Genomic DNA, 16,393 nt, shown 5'->3' on the forward strand with positions numbered 1-16,393 from the left:
ATGGAACTCTTCCCACAAAAATCACATAACCAAAGACTTGGCATGAACTCAATGTTCATTGTTGATAATTCTGAATTGACCAGCATTCTTGCACTGGGAAAACATTCTCTTGAAACAAATCCTTCAACAGGTTGCTCAAATCATATATATTCGTCACAAATGTGAAATAGCTATGGAACTCTTCTCACAAAAAAATTTTGAATGTCCAGGTTGCCAAGATCATAAATATTTGTGATGAAAGCAGCTTGAAAATTCAGGAATTGTTTATTCATAACATTCATAACCATCAGCAATGACAAGCAGCTTTGAATTTGAGTTTGACTTGAGCCATCCCTCCCTTAAATGAAAATTCTATCAAAAGGTTCCATTGAAGAAGGAATTACGTGCAGCATTTTCGGGACATGGGTTGGATGGTGAAGTGAGAAAAGGCCAAGGAAACCTCAAAGAAAGATAACAGAAAGTCATATGCGCCATCAATCAAGAGGTCTCACTTAATGACAAGGGTTAGTGTACAATGGTTTCTTAGATGAGCAATCAATCAAGTGAAAAGTTGATGAGATGGGTGAGTGGAACATCTTTCTGCCTTATATACCACCGTGAAATGGGGACAAAAACAGCATGAGCTAAACAAAATCTTCAAGAAGTTAACAAGATAGAAGATCAGTCAATAATAAAGACGAGAAAGTTATTTACTTGTGCCAAAGTGGGCATATAACTCAGGACTGTCCAGATCAGGAGCAGGATGCAAACAAGAAAGCAAAGAGGCACATTAAGCCCAAGTTTCTTTGTCTTGGCCCTCTTTGGATACTTTCACAAGTCAAGTTTCTTTGTCAAGTGAAGTTTATTTAGAACGACAAATGTGAATTTTCTTTTTCAAGTGAGTTTAGCAGGTCAAAGGCTCACCTTGAATTCACATTTTCGTGCCCTTTTTGGATTACTTTCACAATCTCTCTGCAATGCTACATTCCCATTCTGGCCCAAGTTTTCTGCTGCTCTTTCAATAGCCACCATGATAGCATGTCTAAGTGGATGCCAAGCATAAGAACCTTGCAATTTGTGGAAGTTGTTCTCTCGTTCAGATATACCATGAACATTTAGGCCCTGCAATTAACACTGTTCTTAAGACTTGTTGTCATTTACATATTATCCAAAACCCAATAACTCTTTTCTCAACTACCTGTGCCAAATTTTGTGAGCCACATACTGTTCCCATCCATTGACCTGTCTCATCATGACCCGCTGAAACGATGCACCCTACAGCAGGATCAACTATGACAGCACCGTTTCCAGGCTTGAAAAATGGAAAACAAAGAAATATCAATTTAATGTACAAAAATCACATGCTAACCTTATTTGCAGGCTCTTTCCCAGAAAAGATAATTCATATTGGCTTAAATAAGCATTTTATAATGCAGATAAGAGAAGAACAAGTACAAGAAAACTTTTAACCAGCTGCTATATGGAGTGGCATGCACAAATACATAGCAGTGTTTTGCATACAGTAAATTACAGAAGGGGCTGCAAAATTTTTCGCTATGCGATATTCTTGGGTAAGAAATGGCCATGGTTCTGATGGCCCTGCCTGAGTGCCTTGTTGCATAACATTAACCCGTTTTTTTTGTCTTGTGAAAGGCCCCTTCCTGCCACAGTGCCTCATCTGCTACAACTTGCTTGCCTTCATCCTGCCGATGAGCATCTCCTGGGGCTGCCTCTTGACCGTAAAAAACAATTTTATCTACCCCTTCTATGGGGCCTTGTGTACACTCCATGAAATGCCCTAGTTGTCGACATTTGAAACAATGGGCAACATGTAGCAGGACATCTCTCAACCTCCACCAAATAAGATATTCTTGTTCAAAAATCCCATGAAGCTCTTCCAATGGGTTCCTTCAGAAACATTAAGGCACCTGCTGCAAAATCTGTGTGAGTGCTTGTGATGACTTAAGCGAGACCTTGCAGAATATCTCAGTATCAGATTGCCCTTCACCATCCGCTGAATCTGAACTCATTCTCTGCATCAGGCTGTCTACATAGACAACACTCAGACCTGATTCCATGTCCTCAAATATGTCCAAAGCAAACAGAAATCTGTCCACTACACAAGACCTCCAAACAGCTGCCAAAATATGCAGTTCTGCCCTACCCCTCTTCAAGCTTGAAAATGCTGATCGGGCCTTGGTCTGTGACAGAGGAACCCCCCTGCATCAAACCAGTAGAAAACTCCCAGTATGCAGCTAAAAACTGCGCAACAGGACCAGTAGCATGCACATGCTGCTGCCAGTCATGAGCTGGTCATAGGGGTTTCCATGCTGATCAGAGAGGCCTAAGTTCACATGCAGCTGCAAAATGTGACGAGCAGGTCCTTCACAGCACCCACAGGCTGGCACAACCACTGAAACTGACCAATAGCTTTGCCACTCACCATGTGACTCCTTTTCATAAAAAGAAAAGTAGTTATATATATATTTTGCAAATAAAATGTGGCTGATTATATTACTCAAAAAACTGATTACAACGGAGTGCTCATGCTCAACAGACCAGCTGGAGCTAATGCAAAGTCACAAATACATCATGTATACAAGCCTCTCAAGGCAGTCTGGGGGGGATGGGGGCAAGAAGCCATGGAGGGCGGGTGTATTGCCATCAGGGGCTGCCTGCCTGCATCACGAAAAACAAGTCCTGGCCGCCCGAAGTACGGATGAAATGACAACGGAGCTCCTGACTAGCCATGGACTCGCCCTGCACCTGATCCCAATGGCTGCGGAGGGAGTGGATGATGGAGGTCCAGAACTCTGCTAAGGTCGCCTGTAGTGAAAGTCTCTCTCCGCCGAAAACCTCTTGACACCGCGCCTTCCATATATGCCATCCGGTAAGACTCCCTATGATCTCCCATACCTCAGAGCGGTCTACTGTGGGCTCCAGTACCCGGTGGATGGGCAGAGCCTCCAAACCGATCACTGCGCACGACCCTGCCGCCTCGATGATGAATATCGTGTCCTGCATCCCGGCCTCATACAAAAGGTGACGACCTAAAAACGGTTTCCAATAGTTACTTTGACTTTACTTTCTTATATATATATAGATATATATAAGCATGTGACAGAAGGGGTCCATGCTTGTAAGCTTTTGTGTAAGATCCAAATGACACCATGATGTGGATATTGACTTGTGTACTAGGGTCATGTGTCCTCTAATGATGGTTATAGATTCCGAATCTTAGTGATGCAGACAGAACCCACGGGGCTGATTGCCTCCCAGCAGAAAGCTTCCCATGAGATATATTTGAGGTTGGGTGCTATACGGCGAAGGATGCCGCATGTTCCTCTCCACACGAGTTGTGCTTCCTCACATGACCAAAGGCAGTGCTTTGGGGTTTCCAGAGGCTATTGTGTGCGGCGCTTACAACCTCCCTCCTCCTGCATCTGGGCAAGCCAACTTCCCACCACCAAGCCTCCATGTGCCACCAGCCATAAGAAATACTATACCCTCCTCGGCCTCCAGCTATCCCATAGGCGGCACCAGAAGGTCCATCGGAACGGCTCCGTGATGCTGTGCTCCGCCCAGTGTTTGCTAACGTGAAGATCCATCTCAGGGACGGCCTCCACTCACCTCTAATCCTTGGTCTACAATCTTGAAGACCCTCTAAACATTGGCCTTGGTTAGCCAATAATTTTGATTAGCTGCACTCAAGACTTTGGTTGAGTCTTGTGTGAGTATCAACTTACTAAAGTTAAATAGCACGAAGAAGCAAGGGAGGCTATATCCTTTACAAATTCCGATTAAAAAGTGAAGCGATATCTCCATGGATTTTATTGTAGGATGGCATGTTATATATTGAGGTCATGATACAAACAACCATGGCCCAATATAAATCAACATCATGCCGTAACCTAGGTTGTGGTCGACCAATTGATAAACATTGCTCAATTTGTTTCAACAAAGACAACCATTAAAAGCCATGAGTTGGCCAATCTCCTCATGATATCTTTATAAACTTTATGGTTTGCTTGAGAAATTGTTAGTGACTGTGATCCTTAGTTCACTAGCCACTTTACGCATATGGTCTTCCACACATTGGAGACCCAATTGTCCATGTCATCCTCCAAGCATCTTGAGTTGATGGACAAACCAAGAGGACAAATCAAACCATTGTTGCATGCATCTCTCTCCCATTAAAAAAATGCTAAGTATTCGGCTATCGACTACAACACATTTACCACCAATGCCTCAAGCTCATAGAAGTAAAGATGTAGTCCAAAGTTCACTTCTTCCACAATATGCAACAAATGTTAATGATTGCAAGGGAAAGCATTAAAACAATCCAAGACTATGCTATGTTTTATGCTAACCAAAATTGTACTCTAGGGCCAAGGCAAGTGGGCATGTGGATACACCTTCAAGTCCTATAGGACTCTAATTCAACAAATGTCAGCGAGTACTATAAGTTATTTTCACGGTATTTTGAACTATGCCCAATTACCAAGAAAATTGGTAGCACGTCTTACCAACTTGGATTTACCTCTGACCTTCACAAGTAAAGACTATTCCCAATTACCAAGAAAATCAGTGGCATGTCTTACCGGCTTGGATTTACCTCCGAACATCTACATTCATCCATTGTTCCACGTTAATTGTTTAAAAGAACACTTAGGACAAGGTGCACAACCCTCGGGAGTCATCATGACTGCAGCTAGTGCTCCATTTTGCTGCCCATGATATGCACCAGCTGTCCTCCTTTCACAGCTTGCATCCTCTCCAACAACCCCAAGCACAACTACATTTTGGCTCCCCCATCCTTCCTGCCGTAACCAGCACCATCTTTGTCATCGGTCATTGAGTTTTTGGCTGGCTGCTCAACATCAAGGAATCCATCAAAGTATGAGACACTCCTTTAACATCCTTTGCTCCCTCAAGAGCAATGGCTGTTGAATATCCCTCCACTCCTAGAACATCTGTTGCATCATACATCACATACTCGGTTTTTTCAATGTTCATTCGTTTCCTCATTGGACATTCTCATTCCATTTCTAAGTTCATTTGTCAATGGTGTGGTAATTCGTTACACTAATCCAGGTTTGCCTGCTTGGTGTGAGGCTGCGGACAACTAGCTTGCCCAAGAGGGCCATACTCTGATACTCTAGGTCTATGATCCCAAGCCCTCCCTCTGACCGATGCCGTATGATGGTCGCCCATGCCACCTTGGCCCTGGAATCCCTGGAGCCATCTGACCCTGACCAATGACCCTGACCAAAGGAAGTTCCGTACTAGGCAGCGAAGTTGCACTACGCGGATGAGGAGAAGCACCAACACGAGGCGATATACCAGGCCGTTGCTAGGAGGACGTGGTTAACCACCAGGGCTCGACCGACTAGTGAGAGGCGAGCCGTGCTCCAATAGGTCAGCTTCCTCCGAATAGAATCAAGGACAAGAAGAAACTGCTTGGGGGGGGGTGATGTTGAGTCCCACTTGGAACCCTAGGTACCGGACGGTTTGCCTTCTGGTCACCCATCTAAATCCCAGGTGGACGCCCCACTCTGTACTAGAGTCCGGGTCTGTGAGGAAACCAACCAACTTTCTCCAATTGATTTTCGCTCCCGCTACAAAGACAAAACACCTCAAGAGCCAACCTCACTCTCTTCAGCATCAGCACATCGTCCTCTATGTAGAGAGTTGTGTCATCTGCACACTCTAAGTCTAACAACTCAATCTCCTCTCTCACTGGAAGTTTGAGGCCACGTAATCCGCTCACACATAAGCTGAGGAAATGGGACATTGCCTCTGCAAAGAGTAGGAATAGGTACGGGGCCAGGGGGTAGCCCTGCCGTACCGATCTCTCTAGCCGAAACTCCTCCCCACGCCTACCACCTTGAAGAACCCTGTTGGTGGCCGATCTGTAAAGTGCGGAGACCCCGCGAATCCAAGCTTGGGGGAAACCTAGCCTCACCATGGTGCCCTCTAGGAAGTCCCAGTCCACCCTGTCATAAGCTTTCTCAAAATCCAAGAGTAGTACAGCTAATCTCTGTCCACTGTGCTAAGCCCACTCTATCGCCTCAAAGAAGGTGAATACATTGTCCAGGATGCTCTTGTCCTAGACAAAGCTTATTTGTGTGTCATGGATGATGTCTCGAAGCATGGGGCGTAGTCGCCTACCAATCATCTTTGCCAGTACCTTATAGGCCGCTGACAATAATGTGATTAGTTTCCATTGGGAAAGCTCCAACCGGTCTCCCCCTTTGGGGAGAAGACTGATAAGGCCTGCCGAAAGACTCCTTGGCATCTATCCCGAAATGAAGATCTCCTGGAAGGCCTTCAATAGATGGTCCTTCACCACTTCCCAATAGGTAGTGAAGAAGACCTTAGAGAGGCCATCCTCTCCCAGGAATTTCTGCCCGTCCTGTGTATGGAAAGCCTCCTCTAGTTTCTTCTCTGTGAAGGGGGCTAGGAGGGAGAGTCCCATCTCCTCTGAGACGAGCGACGGGATGTGATCCCAGACTGCTGTCTATATCGTTGCTCTCTAGTTGAGGCTGTCTCTTGCTTGAACAAGCGACTGTAGTAGTCGGTGGCGATTTCCATCACCTCGTCTGGGCTAGAACAAGTCCTCCCATATACCGATCTCGAAGGCTCCGTATTTGCTCTCCTGAGGTGCGAGGCTGCTGCACCTGGAAAAATTCCTTGCACATCGTATCTCCCGTCCACGCTCAGAAAGCTCCTGAGGTGCAGAAAGAGAACTCAGAGCGCCTGTCCTCTAGGCCAGCAATGGTTGCTCGCCCACGCACCTCCTGTGCATGGAGGGTGGGATCCCCTGGTGCCTCCTGTAATAATCTCTGCATGGCTGCAAAATCCCGCCGAGATGCTCTCTCCTCCTCCCAGCTCTACTGCCTAGCCTATATAGCTGCCTCTTGGCAGATTCTGCTCGACGCAGCTAGGGCCTTTGCAACCTCCTCTGTGATCCGGTCCCTCTTGCCCCACTCCTTGGTCCAAACCTGCTCTATCTGTCTCGTCACCTTCTCCCTCCTATAGATCGACTTAGGGATCCAACACGATTGCGTGTCTAGGGCAGATGGTGGGGGGGCAAGTGTCAGGAGAACCGGGCAGTGATCGGACAAAGTGGTGCCCACCAACTGGCCTACCTGGCCTCCGCGAGAGCATTCCCACTCGCACATAGAACCTGTCTAGCCGCTCCTGCAGGACTCCGCCTAGCCGCCTGTATCCCCAAGAGAAATCCAACGATCTCTCCCTCCTGTGGAAAGCTGGGTCTCTCCAAGCATCACGTGCACCTACTGCCAGTAGGAAGACCTCCCATGCCTCTTGCTCCTCCCCAGCCATGCCCTGGTAGTTTCTACCTCTACCTTGCTAGTCTTCTAAGGCCTCCTAATTGTTGAATCCAGGAGTCCACCTCTAGGAGTCCTGCTGCAATCTCCACCCAGAACCTACTGCGTGCCCTAACCTTAGTAGGGGCATAGACATTGAGGACTCCAAGGCATGAGTCCCCAAGATCCAATTTGATCCATAGAGCCCTCCTTGCCACAATCGTCCTGTGGTCTCGTACACAAGCGGTGAGACTCGGGCCAATAGAGATGCATACGCCTCCACTCCTGCCATGGGCACCGATGGCGTACTCCTAGTAAATGTGTAAACTGCCCAAAGTACCTTCCCTACCCGCTGGGCCTGGGCGGGAGTGAGCTTGTGCTCTTGTATAAGTAAGATGTCGATCCATCCAGCAAGGGCAGGCTGCAGCTCTTGCCGAACAATCAACTTCTTGGAACCATGTGCTCCACTATAGTGGAGGCTGTTCACATTCCAGGATGCAAGATGTACACACATGGGGATACCTGTGACTGACCGAACAGACATATGTTCGGTGTGGAAGCTGCTGACGAGAAGGAGGAGCTATGAGGCATGTGGATACGCTTCGCTGCCAGCTTGGACGGTGAGCTCCATTTCCCTATGGTAGCCCTCGGGCGGACCATGGGGGTGATGGATGCACCTGGTGGTACCACCATGGCATCTATTAGCCAAGCTGAGAGGCGAGACTTTGTGCATTGGTAGAAACAGGCCGCTTGTGCCACGGGCCATTTGATCACATCCATTAGGGTGCCACTGCAGAGGGGCTCGAAAGATAATGCTTAGATGTGGGACCTTAGCCCTAGCCCACCAGTGAATGTCCATCATGCAGCCTGGCCACTGTTGGGAGAAGAGTGCCAATCCTCCTCCCATCCATTGGGAGATGTGATTTGCCACCTGGCTCTTCTCCTCCTCTATCTAGGTCAACGTCCAATCTTCTGTGTGAGACATTTGAAGGAGTAGCAGGAACTCTCCTTGACTTGCGCACCATCTCTAGGGGTAGCCGGAACTCTCCACGGTATGCAACTCTCAGATAAGACCACAGCCCACCGCGAAAGAACTCTTGTGGTAGCAGCTACACCTGTCTCGGGAAAGTGTGACGGGCAACATGGACCCCTGTGGGGAGGGAGGGTCACCTGTGCTAGGTGGGGATCAGGGGTACTGGTCAGCGGGGGTGGTGGTGGAGAGAGGGAGGATTGAGGGGTGGTGGGATGGTTGGAGGCACATGGCAGGTGTGGGGGAGGGCTGGTAGCTCTGGAGGGTGGGGGCTGTGGACTAGGGTCAAGGGGGGAGCTGTGGGGAGAAGGGGGGGTGAGGGAGTGGGGGATATGGGCCCTTGGGTGAGGTCGCCTGTGATGCCTCTGTGGGGGGTGGTTGTGTAGGCGGGAAGAACAGTGCCGAAGAGCTATCCAAAGCCTTCCACAAGCTGACGACACTATATCTCCAGTTCGGGGAAGAGTAGGATGACTGGGTGTCTAAGGAAACTGTCATGGAGAGCGAATGCCTCCACTGCAAAACCACTGTACCAAGGGACCATGTAAATGACCCCCTTCGTGGAGGCATAGGGTGAACTGGCCACTAACTCCTCGGTTGCATCTGCCGACATAAGTCGCACCGTGAAGATCCCTTGCCCCATGAGAATTGCCTCCACGATCTATGCCGTGCCAATGCACAACGTGGAGCAGTGAAGCCAGCCCCGAAGCTGAGCCCTGGAGGGGGAGTGTCCTACGACCTGACCAAAGATCGCTGTTTCTTTTAGCTCTAGCTCTGTGGCAGGAACTGCTAAGAGTTGTTCCTCAGAGAGGACTACCTGCAAGGTGTTTGATTGGGGGGCACTCGCAGAATGCATCGGTGTCTGACCAGAGGTTTCCATTGCGTGTCCCTTCTGAGAACCTACCAAACACACTGCTGGAGGAGGGGGTGTTGTTGTTGCAAGTGGAGGGAGCAACAGTTGAGGGGGGAGGGGGGGGGGGGTTTTCTATTTTGCCGGCGGTGGAGGCACCGGGCACCATGGGTGATCGCGTCAGGCTGGAGCCGCATGGTTGGGGGGCCTGGCACCACAAGGTGAAGGCCAACGTGTGCCTGGGGGTCAGAGTGGCGTCGTTGGAAGTGGAGGGGCTGGAACGTCTGCCTGGGGCAGTGGGGGGGGGGGAGGGGGGGGGGGGGGGGCAGCGTGGATGTTGCAAGCAGGTGGGGGTCACCCTACAAATAGACTGCAGGCGGGGGGGGGGGGGGGGGGGGGGGGGGGGCGCGCACAAGAGATGGTGCAGAGGAGTTAGGCGGCAGGCAGGCGGCGGGCCACAAGGCGGGGTGGGGGGTGGGCCGAGGATGGGGTGGGGCACAGGCCCAGTATGGTGGCGCGGAGGATGGGGAAGGCAAGGTGCCGAGACGGAGGGGGAACAGCGCGATGGCGGCGGCGTCAGGCGAGTCTTCCAACCAATTCTTAGATTTTCTCAGCAAATTCAAAAGTAGTTATATCAATTACTACAAATGTAAAATACAAGAGTCAAAAGCAAACTATATGTATGGCAAAGAAGCTGAAGAAATCACAGCATGCCAAGAAGCCAAATCATCCCTGGAAATGATGCCTGCATGATGTATGATGCTAAACCAGTGAAGAAGACCTCTCAGTCTGCCAATATGTCTGCACATTCTGGAAAGGGAGTAAAAAATGAATGCATTCCACATAATCTAATTATGCCAACAGCCCCAAAAATGCAATAAGTGGAAGGAAATCCTCACACCTTGCTGCACAGAGTCTACCAGCTTAGGTTTTCCAAAAACCCAATCTTGCAGATGCATGGTTGCTCTAGGTACATGAGGCCAAATCTTGAACAAAAAGAGACCATATTTTTCTTGCCAACAGAGGAACCAATGATGACAGGTCTCCTCACTTGTACAAAAGAAGCAAGAACCATAAGAAGTATTGCATCTTGAAAGAGCAGAAGTAAGAGGGGATCACCCACCAGCATTTGCCAAATAAATACTTTGTATTTGAAAGGGGTTTTATTAAGCCACCCACCATCACCATGGATTTCCACCAAGCTTTGCCTTTGTGAAGGCCCCAACGGGAATACCCTTATGTGCCAACCAATCCTGATCCTTAAAAGGAAATGATATATCTGATTGACTAATGCATACCCCGAGAACAACCATCCTTTAAAATGTTCCAATGCTTCCACGGGCTATCTGGGTCTCCCATAAAAAAAACAGAATTTCCCTGATTTCAAGATGATTTTTTAGGCTATCCCAAATTTTAGCCTCTCTTTCTTGCAAACCACAAGGTTCTATACCAAATGCAGAACAAATTTTTTCTATCCGTGCCTGCCGTCGGGGCCAATCGGAAAAAGTGCTCTAAGCAGGGAAAGGGCTGCCAAACACACCAAGATGTTGAGATGGTTTCTCATAAGTTATGGTACCCTCTAGGGACACAAAAATTCCTTCGGACTAACTGAAAGGACATCAAGGTTTTCTGTGCAGGCAAAAGTGCCCCTCTACAATAGCAATCAGCCCGATCCTTGCCATTTTGTTCAATAGGGGCTGAACTTTTTGTCCATCTCATGAAACAATCTTAGAAGCAACCAGTAGTTCACCTTGCAAATAATTGGCTTGTAAGTAGTAATCAGTGCTTCGATGTGAGGAAGACTTCTCAAGCACCATTGTCCAAGAACAGACTAAGTGAGTCAATAACATGGAAGATTTAAGATTGATAGGCTAATCAATATTAATGGCATGCCACCATGAGGCCTGAATGTGGGCATTGCCATGCAAAATACCCTTGTCTCGCTATAGAAACCCAAGGCTACTGACCACACACATGGCTTCAAACAATGACCATTGGAGTGCTATCATGTGAATCTCCACATATAAAAATGCTCCACTTCCCATTCTTTTAGGTGTACACACATGATTCCAAGAAATGCCAAAATGCGTAGTGTCCTTTTTCCAAAGCATGAAACACAAAGATTGTGTGATTTCCGACTAGTCCAAGGAAGAAATGGCAAGTAACATGAAAACATGGGCAGCATGATTGTTGAGCAACCTTTTGATGCATATGAAAGGGCCATGCTTGTGATTTCCAATAGACAAAATTTTCAGCAATGCATGTGGATATCCAATCAAGCAATTTCTCGGACAAGACATTCACCCCCAAGGGTTATCCCTAGTGTCTACCAATCGTGCCCTCAATAACCACCTCTCATAGCCAATCCAAAGCCAACAAGTCCCACATGTCCATGGCTTTGTGGAGGTTGTCCCTATCAACTTTTAAGGACATAAAATTATCATTTGCCAAGGCTTGACCAATTAGTTGTTGTTGTGAAGGAAGGGACAAGCCTACCACAAACAAAGGATTTACAGGGCACTTCTATCTAGCAGACTTGGAAAGGATGAATGGCCCTATAACACCTAGGTTAAGCTCTCTCTCTCTCTCTCTCTCTCACTCTCTCTCTCTCTCACATGGGCTTTGAGTTGTTATTGAACAGATCCGCACCTCATCACATTAGCTAATGATTGAGACAGGTCGATGGAGTCATGCTGCAGCAAATGAGAGGATATGCAAATTTGTGGATGGGAGCCGGATAAGAAGGAACATTACATTTGTAGATGTATTGTATACTATGATATCCAAGGCCGCTACCACTACCTCTTTAGGGAGGGCTTTGGACCATTGAGATGGGTGATGGACTTTGAGGAACACAGATGTTTGGGTCTTTCCTTATTGGAGATCCAACGGCGCAGAGTAGCATTGTTACAGGATTGGAGCCAATCCCAGCCACATCCACCCCTCCAAAGAGTAGTTACAGACTTTTTCAGTATAGCTACCCCCCCGGCCATTGCCACCTTAAACACTACATCTCCTACTGACAAGTGCCATCGAGGGACATCATCAGGTGGCATCACAGTAGATAGAGCTACAAGGCTATGCAGAGCATGATGCCCTAGGGTACCTGCTTGACAATGTAGGCATGCTCATATGCAACACATTCTTGCCACGATTGCTCACTATAGACGAAGATTACCACACAGACTCAATCGGAGATAGTTGGTAGAGTTTTTGTGGATTCCATAGAATGAGAGGGAGATACTATATACTCTTTCCTTATTTTCATTTCTCATTTTAGATTATCATGTAGATCTAGACATTTTTTTTTTTCTTCTCTGATGAGAGATGATGATACCAATTGTATTAGTTATGGTATTATAGGCCATCTTGGCCTTCTAGAAATGTTAATAGATCTTTCTTTCATTCTCTCTCTCTCTCTCTCTCTCTCCCCCCCCCCCCCCAAATGGCACACTACCAAACCCACTTCCTTCAAGTATCTAAGGATGGTTTCATCACTCGATCCAGTTACATGGATACACAACTACCTCATGGATTGCGCATAGTTATTGGTCAAATCCGCACCTCATCCCATCACTTGAGGATTGAGACAAGCACATGGGAGGGCATATAGATAGAGGAACGGATATGCCCACTATGCGATGAAGAGCCAGAGACAAAGAAACACTACATCTATCAATGCACGGTATATTATGATATACGAGGCAGAAACCATTGTTTGTTTCGAGAGGGTATTGGACCCTAGGGAAGAATCATGCAGTTTGAGGATCAGAGATGCTTGGGTTTCTTCCTCTTGGAACTACAAAGGCGTAGAGCAACTATTCTATGAAGTAGGAGGCCCCCACTACTCGGCTCACATAGACAGAGAGCGGTCATTGACTTTTTTATTGATACACAACCGAGTATGGCACATATGAATACTACTGTCACACAGCCTATAGGAGTACATTATCATTGGGCCTCATCTTCTGTAGGTGTCACTTTGGATAGAGCAGTGGCACTCAGCCAATGTAGGCACCCACGTCCACTTGGATGAAGGCTTAGACATCCACACCACAAACAAATTAGAGCCATCATTGAGCACCACAAGAGACAAATGCCGAGAACCTCCGTGATGCAGAGATACCTCTCCCTAGAGGATGGACATCTCATTGATGGAGCATTTTCCTTTTCTACTTTTACTTTTAGATCATCAAAATGTTTTCTTTGTATAGGACACTATTTTACTTTTCAATCTTTTAGGCATGTTTTTCATCTTTTCTCGTTCCAGATGAGAAACACACCATCATTATATGTATTGCTTTGGTCTCATAGGCCACATTGGCCTTTTAGAGACGTTAATACTTACTCTCTCTCTCTCTCTCTCTCTCTCTCTCTCTCCCTCTCTCTCTCTCTAGTGAGGATCAAGAAGAGAGGACTCCCTCGAATCAAGGGATACACGTGAGAGTCAATCTACCAAGAGGGTACTAGACAGTAGAGCATGGCATGTGGGTCAAGTGGGGTGGTGGTGCTATTTTCACAAGAGTTAAGGAGAGGGTCTCCATCATGTCCTGGGATGCAAGGCATAATACACGTGGAAATGGGTGGAGCTATCACCAAGACAGTATATATATATATTGCACTATGCCAGGGGTCCAAATTCATTGGTGGAGGGGATGGGTGTTGAGAAACCACTTCTTCAGTTCACACACTTCATTTAGAGTTTCGCACTGACACCCCTAAAAAGGGCTAGTATCCATTTTTGGCCACTTTTTTAGTGGGCGTCCATACAATGATGTGCCGCTCTAGACAACTTATGTCTATAAATAGGCAATCACTTCATTCATTCCACCACACTCTCTTCAATCATTCTTCACTACCTTTGGTCGCCACCACCACTTCCCTTCTCTCACCAGCCCCTTCCACTGCCCTCACACCCCTTCAGGAGGACATTGTGGTTCGTGGCTCATGGCTGCCTTCACCTTCCTCTTCTGCTTCAGGCACCCTGCTCCAGCATTAGGCCTTGCATTTCGAGCATCTTCCACTTGGCATCACCATCCTTTGCTTGGCGTTAGCAACCTTCTCCTTTAGGCTTCACCTTTACTTGCGTTTTTCATTCTAGAGGCCTTCTCCTTGCCTAGAGTCATCATCTCCAACTTGGCGTCAACATCCTAGCCTCTAGCGACAATCTACATCACAGTGTCAGTGATTTCATCACTCGTCTATCTCAGGGGCCGCTAGGACCTGCGTTTTGCAGCCTGGCTTCTCCATCACCTAGTGTCACTCGTCTGTCACAGAGGCTGGTGGGACCTATGTTTTTGCAGCCCGGCTCATCCTCCATTTGGCATCATCATTATCCACTTGGCATCAATATCTAGGCTGCTCTCCCTGTGTTTGACAACTCCAACATTCTAGGATTTGCATTTTGTTACCTAGGTCAGCAACACAAGATTGCAGTCTGCTCCCTCAACAGCTGGTGATCATCTTCCACATCTCCGATGGCATTAGAGGACTACGGTCCACTCCCTCAACGGTTGTCTTTCACCTTCTAGTGATTACTTCAATAGCCCACTACCCGAAGGACTGCGTTTCGCTCCCTTCACTGTGCAGATTCCCATAGGTGTTGCCGCTTGATTCAGATAGGACAATGTAGTTATCTTCTGAGCTTCGGCTCCGCCGAATCAACTTTTTCTCTCATGGCATGATTCAGTCATCATCACCATGTTCTTGTGTTTTTGAGTTTCTCTTCTCTCTTAGTGTTTGCTATACACACTGTCTTACTCCCTGCAAACACTACTATCTCTTCGCAGTGTTGCTTATTTTGACATGGCATTAGAGCATACTTGTTATTTTTGACAATGAGGAAAGGAACACGAACAAGAGACAACATAGGGGCTCATTTACAATCATCCTTTTTGGATCTATTAGAGGAGATTACACACTTTTTGAGCCTAGGGGGGTCCTATTGGTAGGGGACTTCAATGCTTGAACTTAGAATCTCACCAGTGTGAAATGTATGATTTTGAGGAGTCAAAGATACTCCACTCACTTAACCTAGCATAGAGCGGGGTGAGGAGGACAGTGGAGGATTAGGGCCTAGATAATACAGGGCATGGATGACATTTGCTGGAGTTGGGAGCACCACATCACTGCATTATTAGGTTTCCGGCCCACAAGATCCACTACAATGGACAACATATTAGGATGCATTCCTTTCATGGAGAGAGTCTCCTCTTTTGATATACCAACACGGCCCATAGGAGCGGACAACACATATCTCACTATCACATTGAACCATCTACATACAATATCCACGCACCCCACCATAGTCATCTCACATGACCTTCTACTTCACACACGAGCTTGCCGACATCTATACACACCATGTAAATGAGGTATTGGCTCAACTAGACCGATGAGCATCACTAGCTATACTAACCTCACAATGTACATCAATCCTATACTTAGCAACCACCTTGAGCTTTCCTCATCACATACAACTAACACATAGTATAGGGTCTTGGATCACCTCCCCCTAAAACACTTGGTACGATGAGTGCAATAGTACAAGCAATTTCAAACACACATTACACTTGGTCAGAGTACAAACAAGGAGGCCCAAAGAGAGCAACATCACTTTACTTGTCAGAAACGATGAGAGTACAAGGAGACATACAGTTGGGACCTTTGCTCTACTATTCAAGCATATAGAATCCAGATGTAGCTGTAGCATGGAGGAGCTTTAGAGAGCCTAGATTCCAGATGCCCACTGAGGACCTAGGAACATGGTAGACTTATGTAGATCACCTATATGATGTACCATACCAGCCTCCCATACCATAGTTAGCAAAGCCATAACCCACATCATCGACCTTCTTTACTAGTAGCATGGTGAAGCGAGTTATTAGCAGGCTATAGCATGGATAGGTGCCCAATCACACATATACCCAAGGGAAGCACCTCATACATGTGGGAGAGGCTCTTGGATCATTCATTGCTCTCAAGTTTAATAGGGGCTTGGCAGAAGGATTCCCAAGTGAGTGGACTCTGCACATCATTGTGCCTATCCATGTTATGAAATTACATGTATCACAATATTTTATTGAAGTTCACTATGAAAATAAGCCGATTTTATTTTTATTTATTGTAAATTTTGTTTATTTACCGCATGATCCATGACTTATTGTACAAGGCATATGTGTGATACTGGTTGGATTATGCATGGCA

The 16,393-nt window shown here is 47.0% G+C and overlaps 1 protein-coding gene across 8 annotated transcripts in view; it reads right to left on the minus strand.

The window, feature by feature from the left end:
- The window catches only part of EMB2820 (Cytidine/deoxycytidylate deaminase family protein), a 225,124-nt gene that overhangs the window by 21,732 nt on the left and 186,999 nt on the right, over positions 1 to 16,393 (minus strand). For all 8 annotated transcript variants that reach the window (XM_087684387.1, XM_087684384.1, XM_087684382.1 and 5 more), the window contains 2 exons: positions 1,178 to 1,291; positions 904 to 1,101 (listed from right to left, as the gene is read on the minus strand). In XM_087684387.1, coding sequence (XP_087540513.1) covers positions 904 to 1,101; positions 1,178 to 1,291 — 312 coding nt within the window. The remainder of the gene's footprint in view (positions 1 to 903; positions 1,102 to 1,177; positions 1,292 to 16,393) is intronic.

Source organism: Lygodium microphyllum, chromosome 9, assembly GCF_053477565.2.
Source record: "Lygodium microphyllum isolate KBCC chromosome 9, Lygodium_microphyllum_v1.1.10, whole genome shotgun sequence".
NCBI classification, from domain to species: Eukaryota; Viridiplantae; Streptophyta; class Polypodiopsida; order Schizaeales; family Lygodiaceae; genus Lygodium; species Lygodium microphyllum.